The sequence below is a fragment of the Periplaneta americana genome, chromosome 12 (genome assembly GCF_040183065.1).
Source record: "Periplaneta americana isolate PAMFEO1 chromosome 12, P.americana_PAMFEO1_priV1, whole genome shotgun sequence".
In the NCBI taxonomy this organism is placed as follows: Eukaryota; Metazoa; Arthropoda; class Insecta; order Blattodea; family Blattidae; genus Periplaneta; species Periplaneta americana.
Genome location: NC_091128.1, coordinates 44,344,604 through 44,364,925, shown reverse-complemented (window position 1 = coordinate 44,364,925; position 20,322 = coordinate 44,344,604). Strand labels below are relative to the sequence as shown.

At 36.1% G+C, this 20,322-nt stretch overlaps 1 protein-coding gene across 2 annotated transcripts in view; it reads left to right on the top strand.

The window, feature by feature from the left end:
- Window positions 1-13,301, top strand: part of LOC138710361 (sodium channel protein PaFPC1) — a 177,181-nt gene extending 163,880 nt beyond the window's left edge. For both annotated transcript variants that reach the window (XM_069841199.1, XM_069841200.1), the window contains exons 26-27: window positions 5,142-5,345; window positions 11,968-13,301. In XM_069841199.1, the coding sequence (XP_069697300.1) occupies window positions 5,142-5,345; window positions 11,968-12,381 (618 nt within the window). In that variant the 3' untranslated portion in view covers window positions 12,382-13,301. The remainder of the gene's footprint in view (window positions 1-5,141; window positions 5,346-11,967) is intronic.
- Window positions 13,302-20,322: the final 7,021 nt, after the last annotated feature.

Genomic DNA, 20,322 nt, shown 5'->3' with positions numbered 1-20,322 from the left:
ATAAGTGAAAATGTGCTTCATCGGAAAAGAACCATAGGATCTTCAGGCACATTTTGAAGGATGTTTGCACATGACCTCACACGATTTTCATAATCACGTTCAAACAATTCTTGAACAACGACCATCTGGTGGGGATGAAATCGCAAGTCATGGTGCAAAATTCGACACACTCCGATCAGATAACTGAAGAGCTCTAGCGTGTTTTCGAGCAGATCTATTTGGAGACTGCTGAAATGAACGCCTTACTGCATTAATGTTTTCTGGAGTTCGAACGCTGCGTGGCCTTCCTCCTCCCTTTTTAATCATGTCACCACCTGCTCTAAAGTTTGATACCCACAAGTTAATGCTTTTCCGATCTGGAACTGCCTCGTGAGGGAGAATCTGAAAGCGTCTCCGAAAAGCACCCTGGGCAGCGACAACGGAATGGCAACGCATGTAAACCTAAATTTCCCACTGTTTAGATACCATCCGTATTAATACAGGTTCCTTATTTTGATACATCTGTTTTTTATTTAAACTTTAAAATAGGGAGAATGTTTTGCCGCACTCTTAATATACATACATATAGGGTGACCAGACGTCCTCTTTTGTCCGGACATGTCCTCCTTTTTAGGCCTTTGTCCTGAGTCCGGGCAGATTTTAAAAAAAACCGAGAAATGTCCTCCTTTTCGTAACTTATATGGCTGATATCTTGAAATTGATTTAATGCCTTTTTCAAGTAATTCGCCTGTAAGTGGCAGCACCATCGACGGAATATAGTCTTTGCCACCGACCATAACTCTCTTTGCCCTTCCTTGTTATGGACGTTGCTTAGAGCCCTGATCAAATATATGTAACACATTGCTCAGACTTATAGGCTTTGACAGTAATAACTTTTATCAATTTCACTATGCTGCCATCTAGCTACTGCGTAAGAAATCACGTTATAACTCTCATTTGAATTGCATAGAGTAACTGTACTTTCATCTCGCGGTCGTAATTAATCGACAGTTGCAATCCTGATGGTTGTTCTCTTCTACAAGTTACCGTTTTTAACATTGGGATGCCCAATCTGTTATATATGTTGTGTGATCTTGGCTCAGAGGTAGCTAGTAAATCGAGGTGCGAATGTAAATTTAAATAGATATTTTCTGTTCTCTTTAATAATTATAGCTCCCTTGACTTTCGTATGTAGTCAACTGTAAAATTATTATTATTATTAATTTTTTCCATAATTATTTTGTAATAAAATAGATATTAACATACTTTTGACTATATGTATAAATCTGTACTGTAAATGTTTTGTAACGAAATAGACATTGGCGCGTACCGTAATTTAAAGTATAATATAGCCCTAAGCCTAAATCTAAATACATATTTTCTGTCTTCTTTTCTCGAACAATGTCCGTTTTTAAGCTTCGTGTCCTCTTTTTTTATCGATGTGAATCTGGTCACCCTACATACATATACATATAGTTTTCTCTATCATGCATTCTTTGAAACGCCTGAAAAATTTCCTTCCTACTAAACTCAAATTCTAGTACAGACTCTTGTAATGCCTCACTTTGACTATTGCGATGTTTTATATAGCGACCTAAGTGCTGAACTTTCTCAAAAACTTCAACGTGTAAATAATGTCTGCGTCCGATTTATTTCCATTATCCGCCGACATGATCATATATCGGAATATTTTCTACGACTCTCCTGGCTCCGCTTGCAAGATCGACGTTTAGTACATTCTCTTTGTTTGCTATATCGAATTATACATGATTCCACATCCACCTACCTTGCCTCTCGGTTTACTCTCCTAGCTTCACATCATAATCGTAATACACGTTCACAGCACAATCTGTTGCTATCAATACCACGTCATCAGACATCTCTGTACTCAAGTTCTTTCTCAATAGCCATGGCCCGCTCCTGGAATTCGCTGCCGCTGGAGATCAGGGGTAGTCTTAGTCCTCAGTTGTTTAGAATTAGGTTGTTTAGAAATATTTTAAATGCAAAGAATAATTTTTTAGGTATAATTTTTATTTATTTATTTATTTATTTATTATTATTATTATTATTATTATTATTATTATTATTATTATTATTATTATTATCAGGGAAAGGATTTATATGTAAATACATATTTACTTATAAAGCTAATATAATTTATATTTTGCATTATCTTTATGTTTCACAATGTGTAGGGTTGAAAAATCCTACTTTTATTTTCCATATTTTTCCATATTTTAGAGTTTAGTACATATTTTCGTTAATTTCCATATATTTTCCATATTTCATATAAAACAGTCCATATTATATTAGGTTTAACAATAAAACAAAACAAAATTCCATTAACTTTTAAAAATACATTTCAACAATAGAGATTTAAACACATGTTCAGTAATCCCTTTAACATCAGAGTTATTTGAAAATTAGCAGTCCTATCAACAATGGGAAAGTAAGTTACAAAACTGTATTAATTTAATTTAAAATTTTTAACAGACTTCAGTTGTGCAGCTCAACAGTTAAATGCCAGTCAGAGTACACATAGGTTCAGTTTTGTAAATCATACTATAAAGACGGTAAATATGCCAAAAGTACGTCATTCAGTCAATTTAAAATCAAAACTAACAAGTTACATTTCAGAATTTAAAGAAGATGGTTTATCAACTGACAATAAAATATTATTTTGTAATTTGTGTCAGTGTGCAGTATCATCTACACAAAAGTTCCTGGTGCAACAACACATTACAACTAGTAAACATCAGGCCAACAAACAACTAAATTCCAAGCAGAGACAATTGTTTTTAACACAACCAACAACATCGAATGTAAGATCTGAGTTTAACATCGACCTGTGCCGTTCTCTCATCTCTGCTGATATTCCTCTCTACAAACTAAAGAATAAGGTCTTCAGGGAATTCCTTGAAAAATATACTCAACATACAATCCCGGATGAGTCAACACTTAGGAAGACGTATGCTCCATCCATCTACGATGAGACAATACAGAAGATAAGAGATGAAATTAAAGATAGTTCAATTTGGGTTTCCATTGATGAGACTCCCGACAAAGAAGGTAGACTTGTTGGTAATGTAGTTATCGGTTTGTTAAGTGAACAATATTCTGAACGAATTCTTTTACATTGTGATGTTCTAGAAAAGTGCAATAACAAAACTATAGTTAAACTGTTCAACGAAGCTATGGGTATCCTGTGGCCAAAGGGTATTATGTACGATAATGTGTTATTCTTTATTAGCGATGCTGCCCCTTATATGGTCAAAGCTGGACAAGCATTATCTGTTGTATATCCTAAATTGACTCATTTTACTTGTGTGGCGCATGCATTTCATCGTGTGGCAGAAGTGGTCAGAGACAATTTCCCTAAAGTAGATTTGTTGATTTCATCAGTGAAAAAAGTATTTCTCAAAGCTCCCAGTAGAGTTAACGTGTTGAAAGAAATGTACCCTGAAATTCCATTGCCACCAAAGCCAATTTTAACTAGATGGGGTACATGGCTAGAAGCAGTTGAATATTATGCCGAACATATAGACTCTATTAACAATGTTCTCCTTGCATTGGACTCTGAAGATGCAGTCTCAATTGATACTGCGAAAACAGTTACCTGTGACATAAGTGTGAAGAATGACTTAGCTCACATTCAGCATACATTTTCATGCATCATAAAAACGCTCAAAAGTCTCCAAAATAGGCACCTTTCACTATCTGAAAGTTTTGAAATTATAAATAGTACTGTGGAACAACTGAATCGTGGTAGAGGTAAAGTTGCAGATGCAGTAAGAGCTAAGGTGGACACTGTACTTTCAAAAAACCCTGGATATGAAGAACTACAAAAGGTTGTTGCTGTGATGAGTGGTGAATCAACAGTGAAGATTAACTTGGACTTATCCCCAGCAGACATTGTGAAATTGAATTATGTACCAGTTACTTCTTGTGACGTCGAACGCTCTTTTAGTCAGTATAAATCTATCCTCAGAGACAATAGAAGAAGATTCACTTTTCAGCACTTGAAAGAAATGTTTGTAACCTATTGTTATGGTAACAGACAATAAAAATTGTGTTTTGTTGAAACTACATTGGAAGATAAGGTACGTCCATTATATTTTTTGTTTAGTTTGATTAAAATGTACCAATATTTAACGTACATAGTCATTTTTTTATAATTTTAAGTCCATATTTAATTCCATATTTTGGTAAAAATCCATATTTAATTCCATATTTTGGTAAAAATAACTACATATATATTTACATATTTCATATATTTTTAGTCCATATAAATCCGTTCCCTGATTATTATTATTATTATTATTAATACTACTACTACGAATATTACTATTATTATTATTATTATTATTATTATTATTATTATTATTATTATTATTATTATTATTATTATTATTATTATTATTATTATTATTATTTTACACAGTCATTACTTTACGTGCTGTGCTGATGATACCAAAATAATAATACTAAACTGCCCCGCATTGAGGGTAGCCCTTACGGACTCAGTATATCCTCAAAAAAAGGGGGGGAAACAAAGAAAAGGGCGTGAAACATTACAATTGCTATTAATGTGGCACCATGTGATTAATTAGGATTTGGCAGGATTTTTTTAACACGATTATCACAATGTTATCCCTCAAAGATGTTGGCAGAACAAATTTCCGTCGAAATTCTTCGAAAAAAGCTGGTATAGTCCCTCGAGCACCTATGAGCAAGCCGGATACCTCAACATGAATTAAGGCATATTTCAGCTTGAAATAGTTGTGAGATTATATTCATATGTATTAATTCTTTTTTTTTAAGTTAATACTTGTACACTAGAATGTATTTTCCTGTTTGTGATTATGTATTCAGTCTCTTTTTTATTATATATGCATTTTTTTATTATTGTTATTTTAAAGTTAATACTGATTGTGTATATTTATTCAATTTCTCTGATGGCCTTAACTCTGCCAGGGAAAATAAAACTATTATTATTATTATTATTATTATTATTATTATTATTATTATTGTTATATATCACCTCTCAGTTTCATTTGTTCATAAAATAACACAATATAGATAAATCAGGCGTCAGTTCTGTGTGTGGTGCCTAACGAGCTGGAAGTTTGAGTCTGGGTTGCAAATAACATTTGTGCTTGTAGCTGGCTACTTCAGCCGGGTGGGATGGTGTGTACTTCGCAATCGCCAACGAGGAAGACTGTAGGGCGCCTGACCACGAGCTCGGCTACCCTGGCAACTGCGGCTCCAGAGCCCTCGGGATCGCGTACCTGGTGTCGTACCTGATCATCACGTGCCTCGTCGTCATCAACATGTATGCTGCCGTTATCCTGGACTACGTTCTGGAGGTTCGTACTGCTGCATGTCATTTGTACTTAAAAATGGGGTAAATAATGTCGAAACAGAGTACCACGTGACCAGTCAGGGCTGCACAAGGTTTGCGCTCTCCGAGCCGGCTCTCAGCTCATGAGCGGAATGCAGATATTAGCTGCGCTCTGTATAAGAGTGGACCGGAAGAAGGGGTGAATCAACACCTGTGGAATAACGGTTAGCGCGTCTGGCCGCGAAACCAGGTGGCCCGGGTTCGATTCCTGGTCGGGGCAAGTTACCTGGTTGAGGGTTTTTCCGGGGTTTTCCCTCAATCCAATATGAGCAAATGCTGGGTAACTTTCAGTGCTCGCCCCGGACTCATTTCACCGGCATTATCACCTTCATCTCATTCAGGCGCTAAATAACCTGAGATGTTGGTAAAGCGTCGTAAAATAACCTACTAAAAAAAGGGGTGATCTCGTACAAAATATACACAAAAGGAAGTACTATTACGAGTGTTTATGAAATGAATTCCCGTTCAATGTTTGCAAAACTATCTTGGACTATTATTAATTAATAAAGAAATATTTATTTTACAGAAATAATAGAAATTCTGTAGCTACTTAAATGCACAATATCATTTTGTTATATTTTTATTTATCAGTACATCAAAACGAGGTTTTATGCTGTTGGCAGCTGAAAGGAACAGTAGCCTACTGATCGTAATGAAACATCAGTTACAGATGTTCGATGCCTGCCTTTTAATAAAGTTGATTATAGAAAATGGTTCCTGACAAATATAAATCTTGAGCCAAACATAACAATCATTTTCACAGCCAGCCTTTGTAGTCGTGGATAATATTGCTAATGTTTAGTCTTGTAAAACTCAACCAGGATGGTAGTATTATTCAAACGATCTTTAGCCCTTAGGTCACATTGAAGATCAATAAGTTCGAGCTGTAAATCGTTAAATGTTAAATATGTTCCGTCTTTTAGAGTCCTCCATACTGTACTGTAGCAGTAGGTAAGCAACGTAAAACAGTTACTGAGAATAGGCCTACACACTGCACTCCACTAGATAACTGAGTGGTCGTTTCTCTCTCCTCTACCTATAGCAAGTCTATGTCATTCTGACGTATCTTCCTCTCCGTTTCGGCGAGCGGTAAACACAGCTCTCCCGCTCCGAAGGAGTGCGCGCTCGTTGAGAGCTGTTTGTGCAGGTATGAGTTAAACTCACACCGTACTGTAGTAATGGGGGGAGAGAGAATAGCATAACAGTAGCCTATGAAGTGTCTATAAATAATTGAAGCGATTTCATGATTTTTAGTGACTGTGTTATTATTCACTCGGTGATCGTGTTTGGTGTTATGAATATCTCTCAAGGTTTTGTTTGAATTGCCCGAAAAGTATATGCTTCTGCCTGCAGTAGCGTTGATATGAACAGTTCAAATCTACGGGCTGCCTGTGTGAAGGGAAATCAAAGGTTCGACCTCCTGTGCCTGAAGAAACAATTGAGCGCATACGTTCGTGACTTCTTAAACATTAGACTGCGAAACCGATGGATTGGTCGTATCGAGGATGTTGATCATAAACTGCTGTCACAAAACAAAAACTCAACAAACACAAAAACACACAAAACACAACACAAATACGAGAACACAAGAAATACATTACACTAACATACTTACTTACTTACAAATGGCTTTTAAGGAACCCGAAGATTCATTGCCGCCCTCACATAAGCCCGCCAGCGGTCCCTATCCTGTGCAAGATTAATCCAGTCTCTATCATCATACCCCACCTCCCTCAAATCCATTTTAATATTATCCTCCCATCTACGTCTCGGCCTCCCTAAAGGTCTTTTTCCCTCCGGTCTCCCAACTAACACTCTATATGCATTTCTGGATTCGCCCATACGTGCTACATGCCCTGCCCATCTCAAACGTCTGGATTTTATGTTCCTAATTATGTCAGGTGAAGAATACAATGCGTGCAGTTCTGTGTTGTGTAACTTTCTCCATTCTCCTGTAACTTCATCCCACTTAGCCCCAAATATTTTCCTAAGCACCTTATTCTCAAACACCCTGAACCTATGTTCCTCTCTCAGAGTGAGAGTCCACGTTTCACAACCATACAGAAGAACCGGTAATATAACTGTTTTATAAATTCTAACTTTCAGATTTTTCGACAGCAGACTGGATGATAAGAGCTTCTCAACCGAATAATAACACGCATTTCCCATATTTATTCTGCGTTTAATTTCCTCCCGAGTGTCATTTATATTTGTTACTGTTCCTCCAAGATATTTGAATTTTTCCACCTCTTCGAAGGATAAATCTCCAATTTTTATATTTCCATTTCGTACAATATTCTGGTCACGAGACATAATCATATACTTTGTCTTTTTGGGATTTACTTCCAAACCGATCGCTCTACTTGCTTCAAGTAAAATTTCCGTGTTTTCCCTAACCGTTTGTGTATTTTCTCCTAACATATTCACGTCATCCGCATAGACAAGAAGCTGATGTAACCCGTTCAATTCCAAACCCTGCCTGTTATCCTGAACTTTCCTAATGGCATATTCAAGCGCGAAGTTAAAAAGTAAAGGTGATAGTGCATCTCCCTGCTTTAGCCCGCAGTGAATTGGAAAAGCATCAGATAGAAACTGACCTATACGGACTCTGCTGTATGTTTCACTGAGACACATTTTAATTAATCGAACTAGTTTCTTGGGAATACCAAATTCAATAAGAATATCATATAATACTTCCCTCTTAACCGAGTCATATGCCTTTTTGAAATCTATGAATAACTGATGTACTGTACCCTTATACTCCCATTTTTTCTCCATTATCTGTCGAATGCAAAAAATCTGATCAATAGTCGATCTATTACGCCGAAAACCGCACTGATGATCCCCAATAATTTCATCTACATATGGAGTTAATCTTCTCAAAAGAATATTGGACAAAATTTTGTACGACGTCAACAAAAGTGATATTCCTCGAAAGTTACCACAGTTGGTTTTGTCCCCCTTTTTAAAAATAGGTACAATTATGGACTCCTTCCATTGTTCTGGTACAATTTCCTTTTCCCAAATAGCAAGAACAAGTTTATAAATTTCGCTATATAATGCACTTCCACCCTCTTGTATTAATTCTGCTGGAATTTGATCGATACCTATTACACTAACATACGAAAACAAAAACACACACGAGATCGCATCCTCATTCAGAAAACAGAAATACAACATGGCATACAGAACAGAAAACACACTACAAAAACATCTCAACACAAACGAATAAATACAACCACACAGGCGTATACAAACTCACATGCAATAATTGCGACAGTTTCTACATTGGACAGACAGGCATATCATTCCAAACTCGATACAAAGAACACATTAAAGCAATAACCAGAGGACACAATACATCTACATATGCCGAACACATAGCCAATGCTAACCACACATACAATAAGATAAATACAGACATGGAAATCCTACACATACAACCCAAAAACCAAAAACTCAACACACTAGAACAATATGAAATATAGAGACACACTAAAACACACCCTAATTAAATTCTCAACACGCAGATCAATTTCAGAACACACACACTATTTGACACAACTCTTCATCACACGAACGCACCCACACAACAGGCAGCGAAGTTGAGATGGCGCCGAGACACAGAAAGCTCTGAGGATGGTGTCAAGTAGCACCGAAATAGCTGTAAGCCGCACATGCTTACATAATTAACACGAGTAAGATCGCCATTTAATCAATTATTTATATTCAAGTGTTAAAAGTAGTGTACGAAAGATTCAACATGGATTTTCTTTTCAGTATCTCTCCAGGAACAACTTTTCAAAGAAGGTTTGTCCCTAGAAAATAGCTCTTGTGAGCTTGGTTCAGATAGGGATAGTTTACAGTAGTCATATGCGTGAAGCTTCTAAATTTGAAGCTATTATTTCTGATCACACGAATACTCTACACTAGTTTCCACTTTGTGAAGCGACTAAACAGTAAATGACTTCACGTTTCTGTCAGTAAAGGCTCGGTTGCCACAAAGATTATTTCTCTTCTCCCAGTCTTAAATATTCTTCCCCTACTTTTCATGTTGTAACACTCACGATACTCTGTGCTTTTTAATCACAGTGTTAAACGTTTACAGTCGCAAAATGATACAGCATACGAAAGCTACTATTTGTAACGCACGTGGCGTGGCACCATAAGTTTGGCTCAACGAGTTAGAAGGGTAATCTCTCTTCTAACTCTTTGGTTTGGCTATATTGCCCTGCCGAACAAGAAAACATGTAGCGCGCTCGGTTGGCATTGTACTGTTCTCCAACCAGGAGATCAACCGTGAAAGGAATGTGCTTACTATTGCGTCATCTATTGGAATGAAGTAGATAGATAATATTATCGTTATAACGTCGTTTAAAAAAACATGCGCTCTCCTGCATTTGTTATTTCCTGTATGGAGAGATTAAAATACCAGGAGATTAACAGTGATCTAATTTTGTAACTAGGGTAGTATAAACATGTGTATATCAATATTAATGTTTGTGCTGTGAGAGCGAGCCAAGCGAGTCAATAGATATACGAGTACCCACGTGTGTGACCTTATGACATCTTATGACATCAACATTCATTCACAGCATTACCCCGCTACGTCTCATCCGGCGGAGACATTCTCGTGGTTGGAGCACAGTATTGCCATTTTGTTCCTAGCAGACGAATTTTTTATTTATAAACTCCAGTGAAAATTATGTTTTTACTCAATTTGACAACACTGTACAAGCCACCCCTCAAGCGCGCATTCACCCCTCGCCCATAGAACTACTTCTCGTTTCATCGCTTTAAACATGGAAACTAGCAGGCTTATAACCTTTAAACCACATTTCACATGTGAATAGCGTATGTTCAATATACGAATCTCGTTGCTGTTTCTATTTAAAATTAATATGGCGCTAATAATATAAATCAATCGTGAATTGGCACTAGTTTGGTAAAACTGGATATGCTACGAGTAGGAATCCAAATATTCTACAGCTAATTTGCGCCTTGTTGTCTCACGAAATACAAAATATTCCGGTAATGAAGGGTGAGAAAGAAAACGGATTAAGAGATGGATTCGTAGAAGAAATTTGAACGGCTCAACTAACACATTTTTTAAGTAATTAGTTTTTAAAATAATTATTCCCTCTTGTTTATTATTGAGGTATTCGTTGCGTCATTTATGTCATAGCAACATTTTATAATATCCTTGGCATTCCACTTAGGGGCGGTCATAATTAAGACATGTAATGAGACAATAAACAGCACACTATCTGCTTGCAAGTTGCTACAAGTTAGCATTCAGATGAGGAATGTGATGGAGAAAAGTTGATAACGTGACGAGGTGGACACACAAAGTTGAAAAGTCGGTAAATAAAATTCTGTTCACTGTTGTGGAGTAACGGTTAGCATGCTTGACTATGTAATGAGCTGGCTGGGTTTAAATCCTGGTTGGACAAGTTACCTGGTTTTGGTTTTTCCGAGGTTTCCCGTCAACCAATTGAAGTACAATTGCAATTCTGGACACCTTTCGGGTTGGACTCGGACTCATTTCGCCATAATTACACTTCATCACCTCCTTTCCTTTCGGCTGCGGGCCGCCACGGAACTTGGACCCTTGATTATGTGGTCATTAGTTGCTGGTGGTAGTGCTACGCACCGTAAGCTCTCACCTGGGCTCATGGTAACTCGTGGGGCAGGAGTTGAGGGACCGAGATGATGCCTACGCGGAAAGGTGAAGGGATTCTGCAGGCTGTAGGAGAGCTCGGAGATGGCTCTCAGGGGAATCTGTAGCTCGAGGGGTCTAGGTCATGTACATAATTTCATCCCCCAAAGCGTCCTACTTAGGGGAATCCCCAGTCTGCAACCCTCTCCTCAAGAGGGACTAATATGTTGAACTCAAATTCTGCTTGAGGCCGTGTCTCAAAGCTCAAGTCCATACTACACACTAGTGACTAGCAACTAGGTGACTTGTAAACTACACACTAGGGAACTTTGGAAACGTATGCTTGAAACATGGCCTTCTTCATTGACAATTTTTCTAAAAACCATGACATCATGGTGCAGAACTGAATTAAGAAGGCAGTGTCCTAATGCAGTTTCTTTACGAGTTATGTGGAAAAGATAGGGGCTTAATATATTACAATAATGTTCAAACATTGTACAGAAGGTACTAACAATGTCAGTGTTCAAAGTTAACGTGTTACTCTGCATTATATTTACATTATTTCACTTCCAAAGCATTTTCAGATTTCATAACCCCGATTGTGGATGAGGTATCCATGTTTGTTTAGTGAACAAGTCAGCAATCGAGCAAGCATTTTCGTTTACTAGCTATTACGGACTTGATTGCTATGCACTACGTAGCTTTGGATCATAACTTCTGACGTCACATCCGGCTATTTAGTCAACAATCTAGTTCACTTCACCTGAAAATGTAGCTTTGAGACACGGCCTGAATATCAAGTTACAACTTGACTCAACCATGTCTTAGGGAGAAAGTAGAAGGAAAGTGTATTTGTTTCAAGCACTTGTGTTCTGCAAACTATCCCCATCTGAATCAGACTTCGGAAACAAAACCTCTCTGCTTTCAGGTGTACGAGGACTCCAAGGAGGGCTTGACGGACGACGATTACGACATGTTCTTCGAAGTGTGGCAGCAGTTCGACCCAGAGGCCACGCAGTACATCCGCTACGACCAATTGTCAGAGCTGCTAGAAGCCCTGCAGCCCCCTCTGCAGGTACAGAAGCCCAACAAGTACAAGATATTGTCTATGAACATCCCCATCTGCAAGGACGACCACATCTTCTACAAGGACGTGCTGGAGGCGCTGGTGAAGGACGTGTTCTCAAGGAGAGGCAGCCCCGTGGAGGCGGGAGACGTGCAGGCCCCAAACGTCGACGAAGCGGAGTACAAGCCAGTGTCGTCGACTCTGCAGAGACAGCGCGAGGAATACTGCGTGAGGCTTATTCAGAATGCGTGGCGCAAGCACAAGCAGCAGAACTAGAGCTTTCAGTCCAAACAGGTTTCCTTGTCCATTGTTGTAAATAAGCTTCGAAGACATAACGTAGAATATAAATACTACAACCACAAAATGAACAACTGAGCAAATTCTCGCCAGTTTATTTTCGTCTTGTGTCGGGTGTGCTTACTCTCACTAATTACGAGTAAAGTTCAGTGTTCCTAAAAAAAATAAATAGCAAAGATTTAAAGATATGCTGTATGTAAAGGGTATACGTGCAAATACAGAAGTTGCGACAATTCGTCACCGAAATTTTGTCCCGGTTGTTGTACCAAAAAGTTAGTCCCAGTAACTATTTGTACTATATTAATTTGTCCCAGATAATTCGTACCATATTAACGTAGTACCCTAAGGTGGTTCGTATCAATACAGGGAAATAAGGGAAATTATATTAATTATATCGAGATAATTTTTATTTTAAAAAGATTTCCGGCAATTGCATACCAAGATGTTCGGAGTATTGTAACTCACTGTTATTGTCCTTGTACTCTTGGTATAGTGAGACGATTCTTGCTATTCTTCTCATTCATTTTACGCAATTTCGTTCCTTCTTCGGCGAACTTCTCATCTCTAATACTATTATGTTTCTTGTCATTCTCATCCCGTTTCATTTTGGAGCTATTTTTAAGAAAGTCATTTAGAGATCGATGATGATTTCCTAACAGTAGGTTGAGTCTATAATGCTATCCTTCAACAGGATTACTGGTTCTGGAGATACCAACCATAGATCTTTCATAACAGTTTCACAGCTGCATAGGGAATGAAGAGCTTCTACATTCACGTCCTCTGAAATGCCCTCGGATGTTGTTGTTGCTGTTGTTATCTAATGCCGGGCTTTGGCTTCCATTAGCGTTCTTGCTCTCCAATATTTCTCTGTGGTGGATCCATCAGGTAGAACTTCACAGGTTATGAGATGATCTTCAGTCATTTCTTCTTCTTTGTTGCATAGAGGGCAATTTGGATTTGTGTAAATTCCTATTTTATTCAAGTGTTTGGCCAAATAATCGTGTTCTGTAAGCAGTCTGAATTTTGCTACTGCAGATTTACGTGGGATTTCTGGAATAATTTCTGTTTTTTTTTTTTTTTTTATTAAAATGCTCCATTTTTTATCTTTGGCTTTGGTACATAGTGCTTGGTTTTGCTTGATTTTACATTTATTTTTAATTAGTCTTTTGATGGATGTAAAATGTAGGCTTGTATTTGTATTCTGAATTAAATTGATCCCTCGGATGTAGTTGATCTCAATGTGATCAAAGACGGGATCAAGTCTGTTGCTTGAAATGTTTCGTAGCTGATAAAAAGCTTCTTTATTTATCTCTTGCATGTATTTTTCTACTATTCTTATAGACTGAAGCTTCCGCCACATAACCTGACCCAAATGAAATAAACACCCAGAAACATGTGAGTCTGAAAAAGTTTCGTGTATGATATTAATAAAATTGCTGCCACCTCATAATCTGTTCTCACAAAAGTAGGTGATATGCGCACTTCGAAAAAGATCATAATTTCTTTTGTAAGTATTTCAAAGAGCTCTACATGCACCTACTGAGACTTGTTATGCATTAGCGCCAAGGCCAGAGGAAACTATAGATGGAATATAACTAACACATAATATTTGGAGCACTTTTGAAAGCGTTGTCGCATATGCAATAGCTGCATTACATTAATCTTTGCAGTTGGTCACTTGTGACGAGAACTACCAAGTGACTCTCGTCCATGTTTATTGACTTTAAATACAGTATATCAAGAATATCTTGCAATGCTTCCCAAATTTTTTGTGTTTAAAGGCATGTGTCACTCTCGTTCTTGTAATTTCAGGTGTTCTTTGTTGACCGCAGCAGTTTCGTGGCGGTTTATGGTGGAGTTTGTTGGCCCATTAGAAGTCTGACATTACTTAATGCTACCGTAAAGTGGGGTGACTTTGAATGCCGAGGTGACTTTGAACAGTAATTTAGCGCCTTTCTAAATTAAATGCTGTACCCTATTGCGAAAAAACTGAATTAGTTTATTGACAACTTAAACAGTTTTATCGCAATAGGGTACAGCATTTAATTTAGAAAGGAGCTAAATTACTGTTCAAAGTCACCTCGGCGTTCAAAGTCACCCCTCTTTACGGTACCTACTATATCTATGATTTCACACTTTTCCCATTCTATTTCGTGACAATTTTCATATGATTTAAACACTTCATGCGTTCAACAGCTGCGTGTACACGAGCGGAACATGAACCCCTCCTTTCGTACCCCCATTATGTTTTCCTCTAACCTTCTCTGTGTTTGGTATATAAATATTATTTGTATATTAATTTAAGTTTTCCCTTTTTGGAGGTTATGATCCTCGAACGATCTGTTACTTGAAAATTTTATAGAAATTAAAACAGAAATGAGAAACAGTCTCTTACATCAGAAGTGAAATATATTGGTATTTTACAAAAATGACCTACTGCTTCTTAGCATTAGAAGTGCATTATTTTAGTTATTTACAAAAATGAGCAACCATTTCTTTAACAGAAGTGCATTATTTTAGTAATTTACAAAAATGAGTAACCATTTCTTAGCAATAGATGTGCATTATTTTAGTAATTTACAACAATGAGCAAACATTTCTTAGCAACAGACGTGCATTATTTTAGTAATTTACAACAATGAACAAACATTTCCTAACAGACGTGCATTATTTTAGTAATTTACAACAATGAGAAAACATTTCTTAGCAACAGACGTGCATTATTTTAGAATTTTACAAAAAATGAGCAACCATTTCTTTCACAAGTGCATTATTTTAGTAATTTACAAAAATGAGCAACCATTTCCTAGCAACAGACGTGCATTATTTTAGTAATTTACAACAATGAGCAAACATTTCTTAACAGACGTGCATTATTTCAGTAATTTACAACAATGAGCAAACATTTCTTAGCAACAGACGTGCGTTATTTTAGTAATTTACAAAAATGAGCAAACATTTCTTAGCAACAGACGTGCATTATTTTAGTAATTTACAACAATGAGCAAACATTTCTTAGTAACAGATGTGCATTATTTTAGTAATTTACAGAAATGAGCAAACATTTCCTTAGAGACAGACGTGCATTATTTTAGCATTTTACAAAAATATTATTTGTCCTTCTGGGGATTGATTTTCCGGGAAGAATCTCTAAACTGTGACTGATCCTCATAGGAAAAATTGAATTTTAGAACGAATTGTAACAGGGACTATTTTGTCCGTTTGAATTTTCGGGACCCCACAAATAGTCTGTCTCAAAAGTCATAGTGGGGTTTCAATAGATCATAGCTATTAAACGAGATATGGTACACTGGAATCCATTAGTGCCGTCTCGTTCTTTAGTCGCACTTAAAACAAAACTCCGTCTCCTACCCCAACCCTACCGTGCATGTGCGCCTTGACTTGCCTGTATTGTGTATTTTGACATGTACTTCAGAATAAACTTTGTCTCGATCAGTTAAGGATTATTAACCTTTCAGAAAACTCACAGATCAATATTTGACTTAATGGAAGGATTCACTAATGTAGAATTAGCCGATATAAAAGAATATTAGCAGGAGAATCTGCGAACGTGGCAAAGAATCTCTAACACCAAACACTTCCAAATAGACAGATGTTCGTTGCTGTGCATCAAACACTCTGGGATACAGAATGTCTTCGTCCTGAGAATGATAACGAACTTGAAAACATGTTATTTTTTCATGTCTAAACTAACTTCGATGATTGAGAAATATTTTACAGAATGTAGTTTAGTATATCAACCCCGATTATCTCTAAAATATTTGCACGTATATCCATTATCACCAATTCCATCGACGCTAAATAACCTTCTAGTTGATACAGTGTCGTTAAATAACCAAGTAAAAACAAAAAAAAAAAAAAACTAAATTATGCAGTTTACTCAAAATCCATTTACAAAATCTATTTCTAAGTACTGAATCACCCGGTTTAAATTCTTGCACCACAGTAATTTCATACGGGTTTACCTTAAGTAGTTTCGTAGCCTATCATACGGAAGTGTAGGAAATTCTTGTTTGCTGAGAAAGACACCGAAGAGATTCTTAGGTGAATTTTCCAGCTGGTGTCCAATGTCATCCAGAATTTATACTGTACTTCGTCTTTTTTGTTTCTTATCTGGAGCAATTACCATTTTATGAAATTTGTTAACCAAGTTATCAATTGTAGGAATACATAGACTTCTTAACATTGAAAAATTCTCTTGAAATAATCTCCTGACAGCACGAGTGGATTCAGTACGAACTGGGTCTATTAATATCTTTTCCTTTCCTATCAGACCGTATACAATCACCAACAAAGGTGTGTGTTTAGTATTCACCCACCGCTCAGTACATCCCGTTAGGCAGGGCTCCCTCCAGCCGAAATGTCGGGCAAGGCCAAGCTAAACTTCCGCTGAAATACCGCCTGTTAACGTTTCACAGATAATCCGCGCACTCAATATATACTACACTGGTAATAAAAATTTCAAATTCTACGTCTTCTGAATAATCCACTGTTTCTTTCCCCCCAATTAGGAGAATTCTACAAAGCAGAGACTGGTTCATATACTTTACAATTACTACTCTAGGAACATGAATGTTAAAGTAATGTATGACCATGGAAAATAGTTACCTCGTTTATAAAGCTTATTTAAATTTTGTGTCACATTACAATGAAGTATAGTATCAGTGGACCTGGCAAAAGATGGACCCATATATTTGTGGATTTGAAATTTGCGTACCGACATTTCTGGATATTTTACAGTTCTTATGTAACTAACAATAGATTCCTCTTATCTCATCTTTCCTGGCAATGAAGCCGATAAGTAGATTGTCTTCCATCATTTGATTATCTGAAAACATTATTTCAGAAATCTGGCGGTTTAACGGCACTTAAGAGGTCCTTCTCCCTGTATGAGAGAATTTCAGGCAACATTTATAGGTTCTTTCGTGCACACAAGTTTCAACTTTCCTGAACACACATCTACAGGCCAGTTCTTGTAAGAAAGTGCTATGAAAATGTTCAACTGATGAGTGCATCAACACGCTCATCTCTCCTATATGCTTAAATATTCAGTGTGTTCGTTATGAAAGACTGTGTAAGACGCGCAATAAGCTTGGAAATCTTGAAGATCTTGGAAATGTGTGGCTGTTTTATCTGGTATTGTTCTGTTCTGTTTTCAGTGGACAGGTGAAAAGTAAAATGTGCTGAGTTTATGGACAATAAAACCAGGAAGAACGTTTTCTAGCTAATTCTTCTGGCACGTTTGCTTAAACAGCATTTGTTCAGAGCTTGTTTTCATTTACAAGACATTGTACTTGATTCATATCATACCCATTTTATGTAATCAATGCATTATAGTCCCTGCATGCAACGCAACATGAGTGGAAACAAAAACTGCAATTAAACCAGAGACTTATTAGACTGGCAGCTGCCTAAATTTCAAGAAGTGGAAAAACAGAATATTTTAGTTGAACTATCAAAATGTTATAAATATCTTGAGACTTAATATTATGAACTTCTAATGATAATTGTTAGGAAGTCACAAGCATGTACCGGTATACAACTGGGTCTACATAGTCTACACTACACAGCGATGTAACTATAAATTATGTTCCCAGATTAACGTGTTCATAGGTTCATCAATATCTCCTATTTCTTTTGATAAACAAATGTATTTAAATTCACTAAGGGTCGTATTCACAGACGATACTTTGGACCAAAGTTGACTTTGGAAAGTACAAAGTTGCCATTTTCCTATTTACAGTCGACACTTTGACGAAATTATAAACTTCGTCGTGACTTTACTTCGAAGTCGCCGAAAATCTAGACTTTGACTATGACTTTCGTTCGTGGACATAAGAAAAATGGCTGATATTTGGGAAATTGTTATATTTGCCGAGAAGATTGATAACATCCAGGAAATTATTGAAGCTCCTCATGTTTCTCGGCGTATTATTAGACATGTACAAAACTGTATTAAATTTTATAGAGATAATGCATTCAAATCAAGATATAGATTTGAAAAATGGATCGTATTAAATAATATCCATGATTCAACATGCACTGATGAATAATAGAATAATAAAAAGGATTACCTGTTCCATTAATAATACTCCTATTTCACTTCGATATTGCTCTATGGGTATAAGGATTAATGGTTTACTATTGATTTTGTATATTTAATTTTATTCTTTATACGTCTTCACTAGTTCTAGTAGTATGACTCTTTCATAGTCTGTCATTGGTGGAAGCTTCTTATCTTTCACGTCTTCACAATTATTTTACATTGAAGTAATTAAAAAATGCTGCAACAATTGCTTAACATCTGCTGATATTCAATTGTTTCACTGATTTGAGACTCAAAAGATGGATTTTATTGTGAAAATGCCTACTCTACTTCAGCTATTCATTAATTTAATTCGTTTAGAAGGCCATGACTATGATTGCCAACATTCATAAAAGATCGTCAAATCTCGACTTACCGAAGTCAAAGTCAAATTCTCAGAAGTATTGTCTATGAATAGGACTTTTAACAAAGTTAAACTTTACTATGAAAGTCGACTTTGGGAAGTCTTCAGCCAAAGTCTCGTTTATGAATACGACCCTAAGTCTTTTCCATTAAATCTTTGTTGGTAAAAAAAACACACATTACAAGTTCAACATAAAATCCATCGGCTATGACTGTTTTATTTGCGCTGTGTTTAAAGGATATTGTAGCGGTGTAAATTAGGGATGAAAAGTATAATATTCTTCTAAATACAATGCGCGACAAAGAGTACCGACCACTGGTTTAATCGCAGTTCGATTCCAAAAACGTCGAGTGTACGTGTAACAGGGATTGCTCTCAATGTGGAATTATTGTCTCTCTTAAGAAACCGTAGCTTAGCATTGATAGAAGAATTTTACCATGTTTATACTGAATATTATTTTTGTAACAGTTGTCTTTTTTTATTAAAATGAATTTTTAAATATGAGATTATTCAATAAAGTGACCTAAGACGATGAAAGTGTGGATTTGTACTTGTAATGAATAGTTTAAAACTTCTGTTGTGTACAGTTAATAAAATGTTAGTACATTTTTGGAGTTAAACTGTCATACTGTAAATTTTGCTTTGTTTTTATAATTACACGCACTTTTAATTTCACGCAATTTAGTCTTTACTTTAGCAGATAAATGTCTTTTAAATCAGTAGATCTTATAAAAAACTTAGGAATACTTGGAAGAAACTAGCTCCACTAAGGTAAGACATATCAGTTGTAAGTAGAAAGCGGAATTTAGGCAAAAATCTATTTTTTTTCTTGATATATACAAGCTTGAGATTTAATATTAAATTTTTCATGGAAATTTAAGTTTTTTTTTTAATTTTTGCATCATTTTTCGTAACTGTTTACTGTTTTTCTTAACATCCTGTATCGCCAAATTGTAAACATATGGTGTCCTTAACAAAAAAATGTTACAAATTGCTTATACATCATCCAAAACAATTCAAGAATAAATTAGTATAGTATAGTATAGTATAGTATAATATAGTATAGTATTTATTAGCTGTCGTTATAGCAAAAGCTAATGACATTGTCAAATTACACATGTGACATTATCGTGCAAAAATGAAAAATATTCTATTACAACACTAAAGATAAAACAAAATGATCACAAATACTCCTTAGAGTTTACAATTGACAGTCAGGATGATCATAATAGGCTAATATCTAGATGAAAATTGTAACACACTGATCATAAATATTATTTGATTTGCTCCGTTTATATACAATAAAACAAGAATTAACTTAACAATTTATGAGAATTTTCTAATATATTACAAAGTAATAATAAAATTCAGAGAAAGAAATCTAAAAAACATCTACAGCTTGATTTTCTAACCCAAAATATTCTTGCACAGAATAGAATGCATTTCTAAG